The sequence below is a fragment of the Corythoichthys intestinalis genome, chromosome 7, assembly GCF_030265065.1.
Source record: "Corythoichthys intestinalis isolate RoL2023-P3 chromosome 7, ASM3026506v1, whole genome shotgun sequence".
NCBI lineage: Eukaryota > Metazoa > Chordata > Actinopteri > Syngnathiformes > Syngnathidae > Corythoichthys > Corythoichthys intestinalis.
In genome coordinates, this window is record NC_080401.1 from 45155590 (window position 1) to 45179211 (window position 23622).

Below are 23622 nucleotides of genomic sequence, written 5' to 3' on the forward strand. Positions count from 1 at the left end.
GAATACTATTACCAGAGTCCTGATGAATACAAGGAAACTGGACCATATTACACCATGAACATCATGAAATACCGTATTGGCCCGAATATAAAACGGCCCTGATTATAAGACGACCCCCTCTTTTTCAAGACTCAAGTTTGAAAAAAACACTTTTTGAACACCAAATTAATTTTTACACAGAAAATAATTACAGTACATCCAAAACAAATGATTATAACAATATATTTGAGAGAAAAAGCATGTTATTTTGCCTCATTCAAATCTTAATGTCTGAACATTTAAATATGTAAAGTGCAATCACATTTGTAAATGAATGACTTATGGTTTTTGAAATGTAAATAAAACAATCGATTGTCATAAAAAAACAAAATTGCAATAACTGCATTAACCATCAAAGTGAAGTCTAACTGTAAGTGTAATCTTGAAACAAATCTGAATAAGGAAAAACATTGCAATAAAATAATGCAAACTGGTTAAACTTGAGAGTAGCTGAGATCTGTCATGACAGAACAACACTTCAATGATATCTGGCGCCATCCAGTGTCGTGAATGGTAATAACATCTAGACCGTGAATATAAGACGACCCCCTCTTTCGGTCTAATTTCAATGCAAAAAACAGTCTTATATTCGGGCCAATACGGTAATTACACTGAATTACCATGAGTCAAAAGAAAGATAAGATCTTGCAATTAATTTACTGCTTCATACTTTATGTGTAACTATCGGGTTAAGACAAATGTGGCTCTGGTAGCAAAATGTCCTCGTGATGGCCAGAAAAGCATGACAGTGGAGACATCCTGAAAGAACCATGTATACTTCCATAAACAGTACAGCACATCACGAAATGTTTTGTGCGCATGCGTGTTACATTGTGGCTGCATTCTGTTCACACTGCAAGTAACCCGTTTTTGCAGGAGGAACGCCTCGATTCTATAATCGAAATTAACAAAAATTCGTGAATGTACCCTTATTGTCTTCACACATATTAAACTCACTCTAAACTGGTTGGTTCGGTTAGTAGTTGCTCATTGCAACTAGGAACCTAGTAAACTACAATTCCCTGAGCTGTGAGAAGTAGCAAGCCATATTCGAGGCTTCCCAATGGAAACAAATAGCTCTCTATCTCCTCCAACATTAGCCTGCCACTCACGTAGCTCTGCTCCAGTGAAGACAGACATGAAACCAGTGGGTGTCCGGTTGCTAACCTGGCTACTTTATCAGGGAGAGTGACACAGATCCATGTAAGATGGAGAGCTAAGTGGCTGTGAACCCATTAGCATTCCAAGCTATAGGCATCCTGTCCTTTTGAAGAAATATTGAGGCTGTCCAAACAGATACGCAATCCAACTGTGTGCATAAGCGAGGAAAATTGTGTTCTCACACATCATCATATTCTTCAGGGAGGACAACAGTAAGGGGCTATTCTAGAGTATATCCTAAATGCACTATAAATACTGTCTACAGTAACAACATTTTTGCATCCTCTGGAGTAATAAAATATACTCTATATACTGGGCTAGCTCTCATTGGGGATGCAATTTATGTCCTCATGTACACGATTATATTTGCAAGTGAATATTTTACCCGGTCCAATGGAATCTTTTAACATGAAAATGTGTATTCACAGCCTATTCGGTTCTCTCCAAAGCAACATTAGCTGTAATTGTAAGGTTATTTTAGCATCAATAGCTACAAGGTTGCAATTTTTATGAAAATGCCCACTCCTTCATTTTTGGATCCTTGCATGGCTCATCAAACTATGACTCAGTCCACATTCAGCGGCGCAGGAAAAAAGGCAATGAAACTGGTATATGTGGTTAACTTAAAGTGCTTATGACAGCAAAAAGCATGTTTATTTCATTTTTCACGAGGTATTTTATGCTCCTGAATGAAATGGACCGCATGGATGGGTGTGGAAGCGATCGATAAACAGTGGGGCAAATAAGTATTTAGTCAACCACCAATTGTGAAAGTTCTCCTACTTGAATAGATTAGAGAGGCCTGTAATTGTCAACATGGGTAAACCTCAACCGTGAGAGACAATGTGGGGAAAAAAAACAACAGAAAATCACATTGTTTGATTTTTAAAGAATTTCCAAATTAGAGTGCAAAATTAGTATTTGGTCACCTACAAACAAGCAACATTTCTGGCTGTCAAAGAGGTCAAACTTCTAACGAGGTCTAATGAGGCTCCACTCGTTACCTGTATTAATGGCACCTGTTTTAACTCATTATCGGTATAAAAGACACCTGTCCACAACCTCAGTCAGTCACACTCCAAACTCCACTATGGCCAAGACCAAAGAGCTGTCGAAGGACACCAGAGACAAAATTGTAGACCTGAACCAGGCTGGGAAGACTGAACCTGCAATAGGTAAAACGCTTGGTGTAAAGAAATCAACTGTGGGAGCAATTATTAGAAAATACAAGACCACTGATAATCTTCCTGGATCGGGGGCTCTATGCAAGATCTCATCCCGTGGCGTCAAAATGATAAGAACGGTGAGCAAAAATCCCAGGACCACACGGGGGGACCTAGTGAATGACCTACAAAGAGCTGGGACCACAGTAACAAAGGCTACTATCAGTAACACAATGCGCCGCCAGGGACTCAAATCCTGCACTGCCAGACGTGTCCCCCTGCTGAAGCCAGCACACATCCAGGCCCGTCTGTGGTTCCCTAGAGAGCATTTGGATGATCCAGAAGAGGACTAGGAGAAGGTGTTATGGTCAGATGAAACCAAATTAGAAGTTTTTGGTAGAAACACAGGTTCTCGCGTTTTGAGGAGAAAAAATACTGAATTGCATCCAAAGAACACCATACCCACTGTGAAGCATGGGGTGGAAACATCATGCTTTGGGGCTGTTTTCTGCAAGGAACCAGGACGACTGATCTGTGTAAAGGAAAGAATGAATGGGGCCATGTATCGAGAGATTTTGAGTGAAAATCTTCTTCCACCAGCAAGGACATTGAAGATGAGACGTAGCTGTGTCTTTCAGCATGACAATGATCCTAAACACACAGCCAGGGCAACAAAGGAGTGGCTTTGTAAGAAGCATTTCAAGGTCCTGGAGTGGCCTAGCCAGTCTCCAGATCTCAACCCCATATAAAATCTGTGGAGGGAGTTGAAAGCCTGTGTTGCCCAACGACAGCCCCAAAACATCACTGCTCTAGAGCAGATCTGCATGGAGGAATGGGCCAAAATACCAGCAACAGCGTGTGAAAAGATTGTGAAGAGTTACAGAAAACATTTGGCCTCCGTTACTGCCAACAAAGGGTACATAACAAAGTATTGAGATGAACTTTTGGTATTGATCAAATACTTATTTTCCACCATGATTTGCAAATAGATTCTTTAAAAATCCAACAATCTGATTTTCTGGGGTTTTTTTCCCCACATTCTGTCTCTCATGGTTGAGGTTTACCAATGTTGACAATTACAGGCCTCTCTAATATTTTCAAGAGGGAGAACTTGCACAATTAGTGGTTGACTAAATACTTATTTGCTCCACTGTATTCATTCAATTTTTCTAATCCCGCGCCATGAAAATGAGTGACTTCCTGGATTGAAGAAGAATGCGAATGTCACGTCAGTGGACTAATCTTCAGTATACAGTCAATGCTACAGTATGCAAAACGACTGCGGATTCAGCTGATTTTAAGGATTATTTCGGTTTATTTTTCAATTATGCTGGCCAATTGTCCTGCAGGCTTTTGTTGCTGCACCATGGAGAGGTGTGTGAGCCTTTTTGGATTTTAAAAAGATTCCTTTGAAGCAATTCGGCTTCCCAGCCAAGCCGCCAAAACAGCGACAGCCGAACCAGTGGGCGTCCCACTGGCGCAGCCCCAGTAAGTCATCCGGAAAGCCAAAACCCACGCATCCACTCCAGCGTTAACCCGATGTACTGACTCCATTTTGAATGATTTAAAGAAAGCTCACCGAGAACAGGTTAACAATTTATTCGTCGACAGTGATCCATTGATCAAAAAGCAAGGCAAAACAGACGACAGAGGCAATGCAGGGTCCGCAAAACAACGGATACACCGGAATGTTCCCGGGAAGCGACAGTTGTTAGCTAAATGTTCAGTCTTTTGAAAGCTGCAGTGGAGTGGGCCGGGTGGAAGGCGTGCCTGGGTGTTGTCTTGGGATAATCCTTCTGTGGCAGGTTTGGGTAGTCAAGTTCGTGTGTCATCTTTCATGGCTGGGTCGTGGTTGCCACAGCAACTGAGATGGGGAGAATGGCCAAAACAAGTCCACAACTGTGGGACCATTGGACCGACGAGGAAGTGAATAAGCTACCGTGTTTTATGTTATGTCAAATACTGGGATCATGGCACACGTTTTAATAAGGAGGTGGCTTGCATTTTGTGGGTGACAATGCTACTTGTCCACCGAGAAGGCCACTTGGCTGACGACCAGCGGCTTGTCCCACACCACGGTCGCCGGCCAATAAAGACGTGCCTCAGCTTGGGCCCGGGGAGCCCCCCCGCGCTCGTCTCCGGGTCTCGATTGTGTCCAGACTTCCACCCCCTCAGTGCTCTTCATGTGCCAGTCAATAGAGCACTATCCTCGGGTTGGGCTCGGGCAGCCACGCGTTTCTCCGACGTTGGCTGGTTTGTCCGGCGTTCATTCTCCAGCTGCGTGCCCGGGCACTCTTGCCAAGGCCTCTAGCTGTTAACTCCAGACTCACCGCTGTTCCAGCTATAGAGTCTGGGACCAAGCTCCTTATTGGCCTCTCGAGCCCAAATGAAATCGTCCGTGCAATCAGATTCGTTTATTTGCGTGACATGTTCTTAACGTGCAATATCACTCTTGCGCGTCAGAAGTCGTCTCCACAACAACACAGATGGTGAACGGGAGAGCCGAGAATATGTTCCTATCTGCGGTAAATTCAGTTTTAAATAACCAAAAACACATTGAGTCGCTAAAACCAACAGTGTCTCACGTTGAATAAATTTCTCCGTTCTCGTACTTTTACGTGCTTGTGCTAGTTTCTTGTCGCTTTACCAACATCACGTACGCCCGTCGCTGATTGGTCAACTCCGCTGTCTGCTTACTGTGGCGTGCTCAGACCTGTGAAATTGATCCGCGGAACAGTCTTCAGACTCTATAGCTGGAAGAGCAGTGAGTCTGGAGTTCCAGGCTAGTGCCCGCAGTAGGGGAACGATGAGCCGAAACATGCTCGCCGCTGGGGGCAGGCCGATCGGTGAAGGCTGTCACCCTCGCCACCGTGTGTGACATGAGTCGGGGTAGTTTTGTGTGATTTTTCATTTTCGAAAGGTGAAAAAGAGACTAGGACGAGCCGCTCGGTTCTGATTAGCATGTAGCCTAGCTCTTACGCTTCCTCTTTTGTTTACGCTCGTTCCTCCGTCTCCGAGTCGCCGGGAGGGAGATGACAAGAGCCGGAGTAACTCCGGTGGCTTAAAATACCATTCGCACAAGACTTATTTGTCATGACTATACAATTTATTTAGCAATCGGGGAAAAATACTTAGAGCCAAAGAATATCCTGTAAAAATATTGGAGTATAGAGAAAACAATGGTGACATTTTAAAGTATACTGTAGTCATCAGCCTCCTGTTTCATGTCGTTCTGAATGTTCCTCCTCCTCCATATACAACTCAAACATATATGGCACACAGGCTTTCTCTGGATCGACAATATCACTTGAAAGATCCACACTTGAACCAGAATCGCTGAAAAACGCTTCCCATTGGGCTGAATTGTAAAATCATTACTACGCCGATGTCATCACCCAGATGGAGGCGCCAGAGCGGGATAATGACAGGTGGGGGTAAACGGCAGATTAAATGACTTTTTTCCTCATCATATGCGCTTTGCCAAATTGTTGTATACAGTCGAATCCTCTGAAAATATGATTTTCCTTCCAATAATAATGCTAATTAAGATTTTTTTAATGGTGTCACAGGCACTTTAAACTACTAAATAAATTATCAGGAGTCATGTTCAGAACCACTAAAGGACATACATTTTGACCACAATCCACACACTTGCAAACATTTGTGAATTTTGAGACATGTTGAGCACTGCAAAAAAAACAATAGAACTATAAAACTATTATAGAAAACAGAGCCATTCCGGGCGGGCCTAATTAATTGTTTCTTTAGCCATCATACTACCTTACTTCAGGGGGCATTGGCAATTAAAAGAAAAACATTTGTTTGTTGAAGTGGTCAATATGACTAAGCTTCGGGAAAAATACTCTTGTCAATGAAGCCACTATTTCAGCCAAGACTGACGGTTCTCTGGTTAAACCAGTTCCCCCGTGTCACCACGAGGGACTCGAAACAATCAATAGTGCCATGTCTAAGAGACATACAATTGACTCGATGATACGTGCGCTGAGAAGCAAAGCAGGCGACTGTGAGTAAGGAGTCTTGTGAGAAATTAAAGAAGGAATATCAAAGGACGAGAATTATCACTTTGAATCGAGTAGGGAAGAAAATCCACGGGTGTTAATAGGTTATTGCTATAACCAAGCAGTATCAATAACGCTTAATGGACACGTTTAAAAGCCAGCGTTTGAGTGGCGAAGCCTAGCGTGACGGCTAATTAAGACCAAACCCCGGAGACGGCATCTCCTTGCTTGCGACATAATTGGCCTCCATCTGAATCACTGGCACTCAACGCTCGCTAATCAACTGGTCAGCTGAGGTTGGTGTAAAAGGGGAACGCGTTCATATTGCCTTGGTAACGTACATAGCAGCTGACACTCTGAAGACAAGGCATAGCAGTACAGAATAGGTAGTGCTGTTGGACCAATGAGAGACATGGAAAACATTTTGGCCTTGAGAAAGAATCAGCATTAAATTCTGAAGTCCTCTTCAAAATTGTAACATTTTTGTGAAAAAATGTTGATCGAGACAGTCTCCTTAAGACATGCAGTCTTTCACAAGGCTTTTCAAACATTTTTACAAGGAATCCTTCGTGCTACTAACGTTTATTAAACTTGACTTCTCTTCCCTCCATTCAAGGTATTGGACAATAGTGCTGCTTATCCCGAGCCACAAACATCTTTAGGGACCCTTCTCACCCACGTCGCAGACTGTGTAGCCTGCGGCAGCATGCGGATAGGAGGAGTAGGCAAAAATTTTACTCAAGAGTAGCATTACTTATTAATAATATTACTCAAGTAAAAGTAGTCATCCAGAAATATACTCAAGTATGAGTAAAAAAGTATTCGTTGAAAAGAATAGTGTCTGCTTACAAGGTCTGATTTTTATAATAATGGTATATTTTTTTCTCAGCACAACTTCACCTGAATGAACTGTTATTATTATACTGTACTATAACCAGGGGTGCACATAAGTGGTCCGCATGCGCGCATGCGCACTGGACGCAGACAAACGGGCTGGCCCTCAACGGGTTCCATACGCTTTTGCGTACCGATGGCTGACCACTGTATTTGCGGCGGACACGAGAAAATCACTTCTCAAAATGTCAAAGAGGCAGGCCCCACTGAGTAATTATTTCCGTGTTCCCCTGCTCCCGTCAAAAGACAGACAGACGACAGAGATGTCACTGGAGCTACCGGGAAAAAAAGGACTTTTGCTGAAAAGTGGCTGCAGGAGGTACCATGGCTAGAAGCAAATGTTGCTCGCACGGAAATGTGGTGCAACATTTGCCGGGAGAATCCCAATGCCGTTAATAAGAGCAGCGCATTTTATGTAGGGTCAAAGAATTTTAGCCATCCAAACTTTGAATAGCACGAAAAAAAACAGCATGTGGCAATTAAGCAAACTATCGATGTCACACAGGACCCCACTCGCCCTATGGACAAGTGGCAGAAAAAAGTTATTGAAGAACAGCGCCATGCACTGACAAACGTGTTTTTGCTCGCATTTCACAAAGCTAAACATGCACGTTCACTGAGCTCTTATGAGGAGGACATCCCACTTTTACAAAGGCTTGGAGTTAATGTGGGAGCCGCATATGAATGCCCTTTATTTTGAATTAGTGCTTTTATGTTTATTTCTTTACATTTCACTTCAAAGTAATGGCACTTTTTTGTGCCAGTTGATGTTAATCAAGCGTTAATTGTTTATATAATTAATTAAAGGTAATTGGCTCTAAGTAAAGCTTGTCATAATTTTATCGCATCAGGCGGGTCGGCTCTCAAGCTCAATGGGGACCAAGTCACATCTCCAGGTCCTCCTCTGAGAACCTGGGCAAAAAAAATATGTGCACCCCTGACTATAACCTATTACATGACAATAGCATAAGTGGATTTTAAGGGGGGCCAGGCCCCCCCCGGTGGCCGGAAAGTGTCACTGCATGAAATTGACCTTCCTATATATATGTTGTAAAGCAATAAAACTGCAACAAAAATGAATGAACAAAATATTTTTATAATGGGAGCACAATTATTTTTCGAACAGATCATGTGACTTGCACCTTAGACGGTCATTTGCTTGCATATAATTTTCCACAAAAAAAAAATAAAAAAATAGGGGAGGGCAATTTTATTTTTCAAATGATTTTTTTCTTTGATTGAAAATATATATTTTTTTACAAAAGCAACTTTTTAAAGAATTGAATGATTGAGACATAAATGTCCTACCCTTAATATGGCCCAAACACAAAAAGGATTGCTTCAATCAGACACTTTTTCAATGAAAAATTAAGTGTTCAAATGCAAATTTTTCAATCTCAAATATTTTTTCGCATTCAAAAACGTTTTCTGATTGATTTTTTCTTTGATTGAAGTGATTTTCCTTTTTTAAGCAACCTATTTTTTGATTGAATAAAACAAAAATGTCCTAACCAAAATGTTGCCCAAACACAAATCAACATTACTTCAAAAAAGTTGCTTCAATTAAAAAAAAAAAAAAAAAAAAAAAAAAAAAAAAAAAAAAAATAGCTTTCACATGCATTTTTTTGAGTTTCAAATTTATTTTTGCATTCACATTTTTTTTTTTTAATTGAAGCGATTTTTTTTTTTTTTTTGAAAATATATATTTTGATTGAAGCAACCTTTTTTTTTTATTGGTGCAACTTTTTTTAATTGAATAATAAAGACACAAATCTACCTCCATATGGCTCCGCCCAGGGGATACAATTTTTGAATTTGCACGACACTGGCGGGCGTACAATATTCAATGGATGACAATCTTGATGAAAAGTATTGCCTAAGCAGCCTGATTTAGATTTCCCCTCAAGAATAATGGAAAACAAAAATCCTCATTGTCAACTTATTATTATAAATATTATTGTAATTTTATTGCTGACACTGCGTTTTGGGGTCATCAACAGGTTGTGCCCCCCTGCCCCAAAAGTCAAACTCCGCCTATGCAATAGGCCAAAAGGTGACACAAAAAAAAATCACTGAATTCAGACCAGAACAACACTATGAAACATCACCCATCTAAAGAGCATGAGTGCCCTCTAGTGGAGAAAAAACATTGTTGCCTCTGACTGGCATAATGGAGTCATGTTGTTATTTCTCATTGGTGAAACTGAGAGCCACTGTAAGCATCGCTGGCAGGAATAAAGTCAATATGTACAATAAAGAGGAAAAACTTAATGTCCCTAGTGTAACCCAAAGTCGCGGAGTAAGAGTAGTGTTTTTTTTCACAAATCTACTCAAGTAAAACTAAAAAGTATTGCGTGGTAAAACTACTCTCAGAATTATATTTTTCTCAAAAAGTTACTCCAGTAAATGTAATGGAGTACATCTAACGCCTTACTAACCACCTCTACCAGAATGAAAAATGTTTAAATATCATAACTACCATGCACACTTCCAAATGGCACCCAAATTAATAATTGCCTATTCATTAGAAAAAAAATTCACAAGTTGAAGGATTTTATTTTTGAACGGGGGCCAAGAAGGGGCCAAGTGACGATGCCATCTTTGTTCAATGTTTGTTTTGGTCAACAAGGCAATATGCAGCTTATCCTGCGTGAGGCGGTAAAAACATCTGGTGGTCTAAGTACTACTACTGGTAAAAAAACAGTCAAGTTCGTAATAATTCATATTCATACTGTGTGCAAGTAAGGATACAATACATTTTTTGAAAAGCCCCCCAAAAATAGCATTTAACACTCTCTAGAAACAACATTACCTGCATTTCATTCTCTCTCACTTCGGAAAATAAGGATTCGCCGATTGCCATGCTTTGTAATAAAATGGGAACCAGGGCACTTCAGGGGCCATTCAAATCAGAGAGGGGGCCAGTGCCTCTGTGACACCCCTCCCACCAAAAAAAAACCAACACCACTGATCAACTCCATCAATGAGATTAATAAAGTACTTATTTCCAAATTTTGCTCAACTTTGTAGAGCTGAATATAAACTGCAAAATGTCTGTTTTGCATACATAATAATTAGTCAAATATAAATAGTTTACCAAATCACATTCAAATAAATAATTCAGTCCAACAGTTGCATTACAAAAGATGAAACTTAAACTTACACCTCAATGAACATAAGTGTATTTCAGCACTTTGAGATGCATTTATGCCAATTTCGATGGTATTATAGTAAAGTACAAACATTTGCCAAATGGAAAAAAAACACCTTCCAGATCTCTGCTGATTTGATCACTAGTACTGTTATGCAAATGTAGTGAGGCAACCCCAGAATCACTAACGCGTGACTTAGTAACACATTACTGTAACCTGATTACTTTCTTTCAGTAACGAACAACACAACACATTCATTTTTCCACACCAGTAATCTGATTTAAAGTTAGTTTTCTTAGTGTCTGTGCGTTACCATTTTGTTATTGCCTCATTAGGTATGTAGAATGAAGAATATTGTAGTCATGTACGAAGAGCATTTTGAATAGAAAATGTGAGAAAGGTTCCCACTACGCGTTCGTTTCCATTGTAATCACTCATAGTTACTTCCTCTTTTGGTGACGAGTCACACGCTGTAAGTGTTTTGGGACTGAGGTGTGGAGCAAGTGTGCACATTCAAGCCGAGGGCGGCCACCTGTTGAGATGTGCAAGGGATTGCTGTGTGAACGTGAGTATTTTTCCTTCCTTCTGGAGGGTTCCAGCGATACGTTGGAGTCGTTACATGCGTGGCTGTTTGTAACCTGTGGCCGCGCCGCACCGACTGCCTTCCGATCCCACCTCTCGCTCAGGTCAGGACTCGAACCTGACGCGTCCACATGTCAACCAGCAGGCGGAGGCACTAACCGCTAGCCCATAAGCTCGAGCTGACGGCCATGCCGCCAGCGCACCCACATGAAGGCATCGGAGGGAAGATTTTCCTCGCTTCGCACACACGGACCTGCATGTACCCATTACAATCATCCCCCCGAAAACCTTTGCCGCCGATCCAGGTCACGCCACCAATGTAATGCTGGCCGCGCCGCGCCAACCACATCCAGATCCCCCTTGCTTGGATCAGGACTCGAACCCGCGCCGCACGACGCGTCCACATGTCAACAGCAAGCGGAGGCACTAACCGCTAGGTCATAAGCTCGAGCTGAAGGCCTAGTCGCCAGCGCACCCACATGATGGCATCGGAGGGTAGGTGTGCCACGCTCCGTGGACCTGCGTGTACCCGTACCCCGAGTGTAAAGTGCTCCGTTGCCGCCACGTTTTGTGGCCATATTGACTGTGTGTGTGTGTGTGTGTGTGTGTGTGTACGGCGTACTTCCGGGTTGTGTGCGCGCATTCGCGCCCACCCCCACCTTTGTGTTTATTGCACTGTGCAAATCATTTGTGTGTTGTTGATTATTGTGCAGTCAATTTGCATCTTTTTACTTTGGCACTTATAGTCTGTTAACCTTAATTCTTAAACCTTAACCCGAAGTTCAGAATTTTTGACATTAGGCTTAATCTTTGAGTTTAGTGGGGGTTTAATTAGCCGTTGGAGTTTATTTCAACAAAGGCAGTCTGTCAGTTATTTGTTAGTTTCATGGCTCCGGAGTGGCTAAGCTAGCACGAGTCAATGGTAGTTGAAATCAACTCCATCGACTAATTAAACCCCAGCTAACTCGAAGATGAAGCCTTATGTGAAAAATTCTGATCTTCCCCTTTAAATTCAATAATCGGAAAGTCAATAACATCCGATTACATTTTTCTGTTGTCGTTCTTATGTTGAAGCAGCAAAGGCAGAAAAATTGGTAAAAAGTAACCGATTAATTACTTTTAAAGTAAGTTGGTTACTTTGATAATCTAGTAATCACCAAGGTAACGATATTACTTTTTTTTTTAAGGCATAATCAGAAATTAAATTACTTTTTCAAGCGATCTGTGACAACACTGCTCAGTATACCTGCAATGCATTATTATTATTATTATTATTATTATTATATAATTTGTTTCGGTGTGTATTAGGGCTGTCAGAATTATCGCATTAACGCGCGGTAATTAATTTTTTAAATTAATCACGTTAAAATATTTGACACAATTAACGCACATGTCCCGCTCAGAAAGTATTCTGCCTTTTGGTAAGTTTTACAGCAAGGCTTTTTGTGCTGTCCAACAGCGAACTCTTGTGGTATCTTTGCGACATGGTTTATTATTTTCTTGCCAGTTCATTATGGCTGCACGACGTCTCGGGCTGAAAATGTTGTGCTTATATGATCCTTGGACAAGATTTGTCCGTAAGTATGGTTGTTGTAAAGAATGTACATATTATGTTAGTAGGCGAAATGTTATATTTTTTGTATGAGATGCTTTTTGTTTATGTTTAGTGAACCTGTATAGCGTGCTAAGCTAACGTTGTTGCTAATGCAATGCTTGTGTACTTTTATTTTGTAGTTTTACGACGGTCTAAAGAGGACAATGGTTTGAGGCCATTTTATTAATAAATCAGATGAAAAAGGAAGAAGTCTAATTATTAAGGCGTCGTTCACTAGCTGTCTAGCTTTGGAAAAAGTAGACGCTTCGGAGTGAGGACAGCATAGACAGATTTAAATGACAGTAGAGTGAAATGCCCACTACAGTCCTTATGTACCGTATGTTGAATGTATATATCCATCTTGTGTCTTATCTTTCCATTCCAACAATTTATTTTACAGAATATATATATAATTTACAGAAAAATATGGCATATTTTACAGATGGTTTGAATTGCGATTAATTGCGATTAATTACGATTAATTAATTTTTAAGCTGTAATTAACTCGATTAAAAATTTTAATCGTTTGACAGCCCTAGTGTGTATATATGCATAGAACAATATTACTGTTCTATGTGCAGTCATTACGATCATACATTTGTATGATCAAAAATAGAGCTAACTGCACAAATGTGAAACATCACAATGTTTTGCCCCCATCAAGTACCACTTCTCCCAGTGTACATTTCTTGACAATAGCCGTGTGTCTTTTAGCTTCTGGTTTCATTTCATGCATGAACATGGTTGGCTCAAGGGAATGATTTTTAATGGGTTCGCGTTGCCTCACCTTTATTTCCCTCATTGTCATGTTAGGCGGACCGTAAACAAGCCCGAGTGTAATGGCCGCATTAGCGCGACATGTCATTATTATTCATAGAGGCAGACCTTGGGTGCAAAAGGTGCAGCCGCACACAACCAAATAGCAAAACGTTAATTTGCAATAATAATTAGTAGAGGCCAAAAAGGGGCATACTTGAATGATGGTTAAATGGTGTAATTACTGTGGACGGCACCGCTCATCATATCATAACATAAAACACGATACATCATAAAAACAAGCCGGCTCTGTTTAATACCCTTCCATTATGTTTTATATTTAAGACAGTTGTGATTAAACTGTAAAATCTGTGTTTATAGTAAATCAACTTTTGTCATCATGGTTTACGTCATTGACGCATGGTGCTTTGTAAATTCTGCCTAGCAACAGGCACATTCTGTTCATTGTGGCGCATTCTATATACTATAAAACAGTGAATTGTGTTTGCTGTTGCAGTTATCTTTGGGTGACGCTGACCTGTGACCTCCAGCGGGACAGTGTCTCGCTCATCGTTGATGCCCACCACGACCTCGCAGCGGTACAGGCCAGAGTCGCTGGACCGCAAGCCCGTCAGAGCCAAACTGGCATTGTATCGATTCTTGCTATAGCCAGGCAGAGATACACGACCCTGAAAGGCCTTCTTTACCTGAAAAAGGAGAATATATAGATTAATCAAGGATTGAAAACACAAATTTTCATCCATTTTAAGCTTACCTTCACCACATTGTCTTTGGCCACTAGTACTGACTGCTCCCTCTGCAAGCCGTCTGAGCTTTGCTGGCCCCACACTTTGGTCCACTTGACGCGAGGCGGCTCGTGGGATGGTGTTGCTCCAGGGCGCAAGGTGAAAATGCAGGGGAGAACCACAGTCTTGGACAATTCTTCGCTAATGCCCTGATGGGTCACCTTATGCATGTTCACCACAGGGTCAGCATCGCTTAAGCCTGGGGAGCACAGATACCAAACATTTACTCAACTGAAATTTGATTTTCATTTAAAATCCATATAATTTGAGCCAAAAAGATGAGAATTGCAACTATATACCAATATTCATGGACCATGTACTGTATGTTTTCAAAGGGTAGTCGTGTAAAATGGTGTTAAATTTGTTAAGGAAGGAAAAAATGGCATTTACAAGGCCACTCTTATTTGGATTTGCTTGATCGGAATAAAAATGCTTCATGTACACACTCCATTTGGGCTATTCTAACACAACCCAGACCATTCCGAACAAGATTTTATTCCAAACGATAAAGGGTTTATGTTGATAATCCGATCAGCGCACATGAAAACATTTTATTCCAAAACTTCAGAATTAATCATCTTTACTAGATTTGTCTGATATTATTGAGTAACCGATAATATCAGCCAATAAAAGCATTTTAAAATGATATCGAATAATATAGAAATTGCTTTTGGGTCAATATGCATGTTGCCTTCAAAGTGAATTAAGAAGCCTTCTGCCTTTGTACTAGGGCTGGTCACAGCTTAGCATAGCAGTTATGCTTATTGACCTATTATTTGAATTCATGGTGCAAAAATTAAATGAATAAAAAATGATTGAAAATTATTAAATTATAAACTCATTATACACCTCATTCACTGGACTGAAACTGTGTGGCTTTGTTGTTATTTTCAGCCAGAAACGTGTGAGTCATATGTGTTATCACAGTGTCTTATTGGCACTTTGCACTTGCACTTGATAAAAAAATTAATAAATAAAATTGCATTACAGTGGTACCTTGACATACAAAGTTAATTCATTCCAGGACCTTGTTTGTAAGCCGAAATGGTCGTATGTCAAGCAGGATTTTCCCATAAGAATACTTTATAATTACATTAATTCGTTCCTCACAGGGATTCACTAAGAACTCAAATGCTCGAATGTTCCGTTTGAACAAAAAGGTTTATTAAACAGTCCATAAGAGTTCAAAAAGAGACAACAAAAATTCACAGCACTTGCTGGATACCAAAAAAATGAGCAAAGTCAACAAAGTAACAAAAAGGCCTTTGATCCAAACATATATGTTAGTCAAGAAAAGTCTTACATGAGCTGGGAACATTGAACATGGCAGGATACAAGACGAACCAACACAGGACAAGGTTAGATGCAGACTATATATACAATGGATCACAGGTGGATACAATCAGCCTGATTGGGAGGAGCAGGAAGTAAAGTTGGATACGAGGCGGAATGCCACTACCAAAATAAAAGCAGGAAATTCCGCACAAACAAACACAAAACACTAACATGACTTTCTACACTAAATCCTTAATAAATACTGCTGGTACTATTGCAAATAGCAATTTATTTGTTTTGCTCTGTGTAATTATGAATACAGATCTGAATAGTAATATACTAACAGTAATAATAATTATAATAATACCTCCGTATAATAATGTAATGAATCGGGTTCTAATGTGGTGGATTTATTTTGCGTGGTGTACCTGAACGTTCTGAGTGGCTGATTTGACAGAGTGAAGGAGGACTTTTTACTTTCACTTTGTTTAGCTGTGCCGGACTATAGACATGTTGTGTTGCACAAGTTCTGAAATAAATTATTTAGGGGTTCCGGCTATCGATTATTTTAGTAGTTGATTAATCAATGAACTACTTAGTTCGAATAATCGAGTAATCAGATAAGGAACATAAAAAATTGAAATACCTGAGCTGAGCCTCAAATGGTATTAAAAAAATAATAAAAGAGGATCTATGAACAACAAAAGAAAAATTGGCTAACTTACATAGTAAAAGTATGCTAGCTTATATGCTAAAAAATGCTAAAGTTTTTTTTTTTAAACCATGCTCTTAACAAACGGTTTAAACTAGGGTTGTTCCGTTCATGTTTTTTTGCTCCCGATCCAATCCCGATCGTTTTAGTTTGAGTATCTGCCGATCCCGATATTTCCCGATCCGATTGCTTTTTTTTTTTTGCTCCCGATTCAATTCCAATCATTCCCGATAATTTTTCCCGATCATATACATTTTGGCAATGCATTAAGAAAAAAATGAATAAAACTCGGACGAATATATACATTCAACATACAGTACATAAGTACTGTATTTGTTTATTATGACAATAAATCATCAAGATGGCATTTACATTATTAACATTCTTTCTGTGAGAGGGATCCACGGATAGAAAGACTTGTGACTTTGTATATTGTGATTAAATATTGCCATCAAGTGTATTCGTTGAACTTTCAGTAAATGATACTGTAGCCATGCCCAAAGGCATGATGGGAAGCTGGAACCATGACTGTGCATAGTGCTCAATTGATATATTTTCTCTGCGTTGGGAAATAACATAAGGTGTTAAGAAAAAGATCAATTGCTACCTTGCTTCCCCACATTGCTTCCCATGATATTTCTAATCGTAGGGAGAGGGATTGTAAGGCTTTAGCCAATTAAAAAAAGGCTCCAAATGCTGCCAAAATTCACTCTACTCATTTTACGCTGCCTTTTATCTCTCTATATAGGTAAAACGGCGCCATTACAGATTGAGCGTGACAATGCGTGAGTGGGTCGTGCAGCGCATGCATTAATTGCGTTAAATATTGTAACGTGATACATTTTTTAAAAAATTTATTACCGCCGTTATCGAGATAAATTTGATAACCCTACCTTAAGCCTAAACTAAAGACTCTGGATGAGTGTAACATATTATGTCTGTAACGTTAAATACAATTAGAAAACGATTTAATTAAAAAAAAAATATATATATATATATATATATATATATATATATTAAAAAAAGGCATGGCCGATATTTTTTTGCCAATTCCGATACTTTGAAAATGACATGATCGGACCCGATCAATCGGCATCTCTAGTTTAAACACATATGCCCCCCAAAAACCAGCTAAATATACCTATAAACTAAATTAGATGCATGCATTAAAAAAAAAAAAAAAAACATTAACCATGCTCTTAACAAATGGTTTAAACACATATGCCCACAAAAAACGGCTAAAAATACCTATAAACTAAATTACATGCAGGCATTTATAAAAAAAAAAAAAAATCATTTGAATATACCTATAAACTAAATTACATGTATGCATTTAAAAAAAAAAAAAAAAAACATTAGCACAAACAAAAACTTAGCATTATGTTGGTCTTAACAGGGAGCAGCTGGATTCAGCCATGTGAAATGAGGCAGACTAGAGGGCAGTGTATCCACCCAAATCAGTACAACTAATTGCAAACACTTTCAAAACAAACCATTACAACACCACTTTAATTAAACAAATACTTGAATAAGCAAAATTTAATTGAAATCTTTTTTTTCTAATCGAATACTCGAGTTAATTGATTAAACGTTGCAGCACTAAAATGATTAAAAACCTGACGTAGCTGGCTATTTTTTTGCCAACGGCGGTTGAAGGAGAACCGTTGAGATTGTAGACATTCTACGGCTGTACTGTCAAGCCAGTTCACGGGCGCGCCCACTAAGCTCATATTTTTTCTATCATTTCCACCTTCAATTCAATTGTAAGTCAGATTATTTTCCTTTTATTCACCACCTGCACTAACATTCTTGGAACCCATGTTGATTTCTCTCTCAAGAAAATCTGCTGTGCATCCGTCTTGTGGGAAAACAAAGAAACTGCAGCGCTGTAATAAATCGTCGCATTTCGAGCACGTCGTCGATGTCGAAACAAAAGGAGAGTCATATTTTACGTCGGATGATGAAAAGCTCATGTGTCGAAGCGATAGTATGTCGAGGTACCACTGTGTTCTGATTTCAACAATAAATATCGTGGTACAATATACCGTAATTTTCGGACTATAAACCGTTATTTTTTTCCTTTATTTTGAATCTTGGGGCTTATAGTCCAGTGCAACTTATTTGTTGATTTATTTGGGTTATTAGGTAACACTTTATTTGACAGCGGCGTCATAAGACCGTCATAATTATGATATGACCCTATCATGGGCATTACTGAATGTTTATGACAGATTTTACTAAGTGTCATCGGGAAAATTATGTCACTAACTTCATTTATGTTCAGCTCGGCTCTTTTATATCCACTCAAAGGTAAGATCATTTTCCGGATAACACTAAATTACATCTGTTATAAGCATTCAGTAATGCTCATGACGGTAATAATTATGACTGTCTAATGACAGTTTTATGGTGTCACTGTCAAATAAAGTGTTACCAAATACCATATCTAGCAGTTAATGAAACAAGTCGAACAGTAACTGAAGAAACAATTAGCAGAGAACATGAATTTTGATTGTAATTCACATCTGCAGCTCTGCAATGCATGCTAGGAGGCATGTTGGACAACAACAGTGTTGACAGCAGGTGGGAGCAGAGGTTGACTGTCTCCCCCAAGGAAGTAGTGATGACCAAATGAAGCTTCTTGAAGCAATGAAGCTTTGCAGCCAATTGGTTCATAGCTTCATGGTGGTTCATTTGTTCTCATGACAGTCGTATGATGCCGCTGTTAAATGAAGTGATTCCGGTTAATATTTTTTGGTGTAAACATCCCATAATACAGTGACGACCGCAGCGGCTTATAGTCTAGTGCGGCTTATCTATGGACAAATGTCATTTTCGTGTCAAATCTGGTGGGTGGCGGCTTATAGTCAGGTGCGCCTTATCGCGCAAAAATTACGGTAGGCACTTTTCCCCAAAACTTTAGTTGTTCTCTTATTATTCACATAGTATTTATTGGGAAACATTGAAGTTGTTACATATATCATTTTTAAAGCATCCAGTGGTGCATCACAAAACATATTATGGCTATTGGTAAAGTCCACGACTGCATATATCAGAATCGGTTTGATATTAGATTTTTGGAGTTGGACAATATCGTATTATCTGTTAAAAAGTCATTATCGGACAACTCTTGTCTTTACTGCGCATGTCTGTGATGTATATATGTTTCTGTTCTTCCCAGAAGGTAGTAGAAGAAGACTGATTAAGATTATTTAAATCATTTTTGTAATTCATGTTAAACACAATTCAAACATCAGGAATCATTTGTGACTGTTTAATGCTGTCAAATGCCTGCATGGCTTCCCTTTGGCTATTTTTTTGAGAAACGTCCTTCTGTAAGGACAATCATTGCTATGCTGTAACATTGTCACACAATGCCGGAGGGAGGGAGGCAGGGAGTTGTGCACAAAGCAACATTAGTGCTTACCTAATGCACTGACTAATGAGTGCAAAAAAAGGAATGGAGAAAAAAACATCAATAGGGTAAAGAATAGAAGAAAAGGTTTCACAGTGGAAGGAGAAAATAAGCCTGCTGCACTCTCAGTCCGATTGAGATTCCTGTTACACGCGAGCACAATGTTCAATGATGTTTTAGCGGAAATTTCAGTTTAAAGTACAAAATCCTGACATTTACTCCACAGAATTCAAACCTCTGACCATGACAATTTCTTTTCTAATCAAGGATAAAAAAGAATGACTTATTGTTCTTTCACAACAGTGATATTTGAAGCTCAATGAAAGGTAGGAAATGAAACGATACTCTCAGCAATGACCATTATTATCTCAGCAAGGGCAGCAATTCTATTTCTTTGGGTTTTAGGAATGGGTGCTTTTTAAAGCTGGGGAAAATTCAAGCATTTTTCAACTTTTTTTTACTGACCTGCCTACATTTTCTGTCTCCCAACATATTCATTTAACCCTTGACCTTTCCATTAATCATACATGTAAGTAAATCAATAGAGAGAGCAAATAAACACAGCTCACACTGAATCAAAGTCCTGCACATTATACTTAGCTATATATAAAAAAACAACAACTAAAAACTAGAAACATTTAAAGCTATAAAGAGTTACAGTAAATACACCAGAGGTGGGTAGAGTAGCCAAAAATTTGACTCGAGTAGTGTTACTTCAAAATAATATCACACAAGTAAAAGTCATCATTCAAAAAAATATATTCAAGTAAAAAAAAAAAAAAAAAAAACTGGTGAAAAGAACAATGAAGTCATGAATAACATCGTGAGTAACTGCTTATGATGTTTGATTTTTTTTTTTGAACAATGGTATTTCTTTCTCAGCACAAAGTTATCTATATGAACTGTTATTATACTGTACTATAACCTATTTGTGAAAGAATATTTTATTCATGCTTATAAAACACAATTATTAACTGCTGTGAAACTATATGCTTGCATGTGAGACTGTATTCATGTTCGTGCGTTCCAAATATGTGTGCTTCATATATTCCTTTTAACTTCCTCAATGGCGCCTATTGACTGCTTTATCAAGATATGACTCCCTCTTGTACCAGCCAGAGCTAGTTTCCAAGGTCATACCTCAGGATGTTTTTCTGTGGAAAATCCCCAGGTTGGGCTGTAATAAGTTTCACTTCTGTTTCACAGTAAGCATCCAGTTTTGAGAAACAACACCAAATAAGGAGAAGCAGTTAGAGCTGACTCACTTCCCAAACTGTTGCTATTCTGAACTAACCAATAATCGCGCACCACGCACCCACTGTTATTACATGTTTTGATATTGCAACTAAATAAAAAGGCAACACGGGAACTCGGCCGTTGGGAGAAGACTCGCGACGCTACACAGTTGTGTGGAGCCTCGCAGCTGCTGACCCCGTGCGCATGTTAAACTTTAAAGCTGACTCAAGTGATTCCTGACTGCAAATGGTTTAATCCCCGATGAGGTGGGAGGTTTCTCTTGTTGTGACTGTCGAAAAGAACACTCGTGTGTTTTATTTCCTGACACTATTACATAACCACATTAAGCCAAAGAAATACAAAAAAAAAAAAAAAAAAAATCATTTAATTTCGGCGAGAGAAAAAAAATTACAGAAATGAAGCATTATTCGTCCAAAGAGCATGAGTGCCCTCTAGTGGAGAAAACATATTTCCTTTTATAAAACTAAAAGAATCATATCTTTGGGTTTCAATGGCCAATCAGTGCCAAATAAAAACTGGGATAGAGGCTAAAATCTGCGCTTTTGAGTCATGTTGGCGGCAGCGCTCTTTGTCAAATACTTCATTTTTTACGGTACTTGAAAGACGCCTTATGATTAAACAGGCCAACGAGATCATAGAACGGTCAGCTTGAGTCTGATTGGTATAATGGAGTCATGTGATTATTGTTGCGAAGTCTCATTGGCGAAACTGGTAGAGCCACTGCTTGCGTCAAGCCAAAAACAAAAACAGTTAAATCTAATATGCTAAATTAGCAGAGTAAGAGTAGTTTCCACAAATCCACTCAAGTAAAAGTAAAAAGTATGGCTTAGTAAAACTACTTCTAAAAGTATATTTTTCTCAAAAAGTTACTCAAGTAAATGTAACACGTTACTACGCAACTCTGCAACACACTGTTAAAAACATATTTAAAAAACAAAACAACTAAATTAGGGTAAAATATCAAAAGCTGTAGTTGCCAGCATTGTAGCATTAAAAAAAGGAAGTGGAGAAAGGGGTGTGGGGGAGTACTGTACAAATGTATCTGTCAAATCAACAACAACAAAAACTACCATAACAAGAACAACATTTTAAACTGTTGTTTTACAGTGAACAACTATAAACTATGAACTGGTGGAGGTTATGTTGGTACTATTTCACTGCCTTCTCTCCAAATGGTGTTTAACCCACGCCACCACCATGACAGTTGCATATGCCGACAACTGAGTAGTAGTCGTAGCCTAAGTAATAGCCCTGTATAGCTTCTGCCACAAAGCTCCTCGGTGGCAAGGCCACGGGGGTCGATGAGATCCGCCCAGAGTTCCTAAAGGCTCTGGATGTTGTGGGGCTATCGTGGCTGACACGCTTCTACAACATCGCGTGGACATCGAGGACAGTGCCTCTGGATTGGCAGACCGGGGTGGTGGTCCAAGGGGGATCGGAGGGTGTGTTCCAATTATAGAAGGATCACACTCTTCAGCCTCCCCGGTAAAGTCTATTTAGGGGTGCTGGAGAGGAGGGTCCATCGGGAAGTCAAATCTCAGATTCAGGAGGAGCAGTGTGGTTTTCATCCCGGCCGTGGAACCGTGGACCAGCTCTACACCCTCGGCAGGATCCTCGAGGGTGCATGGGAGTTCGCCGAACCGGTCTACAAGTGTTTAGTGGATCTGGAGAAGGCGTTCGACCATGTGCCTCAGGGAGTCCTGTGGGGGGTGCTCCAGGAGTACGGGGTACCGAGCCCCCTGGATAAGGGCTGTTAGGTCCCTGTATGACCGGTGTCAGAGTTTGGTCCACATTGCCGGCAGTAAGTGAAATTCTTTTCCAGTGAGGATTAGACTCTGCCAAGGTTGCCCTTTGTCACCGATTTTGTTCATAATTTTTATGGACAGAATTTCTAGGCGCAGCCGAAGCGAGAAGGTCAGGTTTGGTGCCCTCAGCATTGACTCTCTGCTTTTTGCAGATGATGTGGTGCTGTTGGCTTCATCAAGCCGTGACCTCCAACCCTCACTGGAGTGGTTTACAGCCAAGTGTGAAGCGATTGGGATGAAGATTAGCACCTCCAAATCCAAGACCATGGTCCTCAGTCGGCAAAGGGTGGAGTGCCCTCTCCGGGTCGGGGATGAGATTCTGCCCCAAGTGGAGAAGTTCAAGTATCTTTGGGTCTTGTTCACGAGTAAGGGTAGGAGGGAGCGGGAGATCGACAGGCAGATCGGTGCAGCGTCTGCAGTAATGCGGACGCTGCACTGGTCCGTAGTGGTGAAGATGGAGCTGAGCCAAAGCTCTCGAGTTACCAGTCGATCTACATTCCTACCCTCACCTATGGTCACGAGCTGTGGGTTGTAACCGAAAGAACAAGATCCTGGATAGAAGCGGCCGAAATGAGTTTCCTCCGCAGGGTGTCCGGGCTCTCCCATAGAGATAGGGTGAGAAGCTCGGTCATCCGGGAGGGACTCGGCATTGAGCCGCAACTCCTCTACGTTGAGAGGAGCCGGCTGAGGTGGCTCAGGCATCTTGTTCGGATGCCTCCTGGACACCTCCCCGGAGAGGTGTTCTGGGCATGTCCCACCGGTGGGAGGCCCCGGGGACGACCCAGGACTCGCTGGAGAGACTATGACTCTCGGCTGGCCTGGGAACGCCTTGGGATCCCACCGGAGGAACTGGTTGAAGTGGCTGGGGAGAGGGAAGTCTGGGCTACCCTGTTAAAACTGCTGCCCCCACCACCCAACCTCGGAGCAAGCCAAAGATGATGGATGGATGGATGGATGGATGGATGGATGGATGGATGGATGGATGGATGGAT

General features: G+C 40.3%; 1 protein-coding gene across 2 annotated transcripts in view; it reads right to left on the reverse strand.

The window, feature by feature from the left end:
- ncanb (neurocan b) overlaps window positions 1–23622 on the reverse strand; it is a 401378-nt gene that overhangs the window by 231681 nt on the left and 146075 nt on the right. Inside the window, exons 1-3 of one of the 2 annotated variants that reach the window (XM_057841508.1) lie at window positions 15470–15547; window positions 14136–14365; window positions 13899–14067 (exon numbers count right to left, since the gene is read on the reverse strand). In XM_057841508.1, coding sequence (XP_057697491.1) covers window positions 13899–14067; window positions 14136–14365; window positions 15470–15491 — 421 coding nt within the window. In that variant the 5' untranslated portion in view covers window positions 15492–15547. Of the gene's footprint in view, window positions 1–13898; window positions 14068–14135; window positions 14366–15469; window positions 15548–23622 lie in introns of those variants that run through there. The other variant, XM_057841507.1, reaches the window with a different exon arrangement.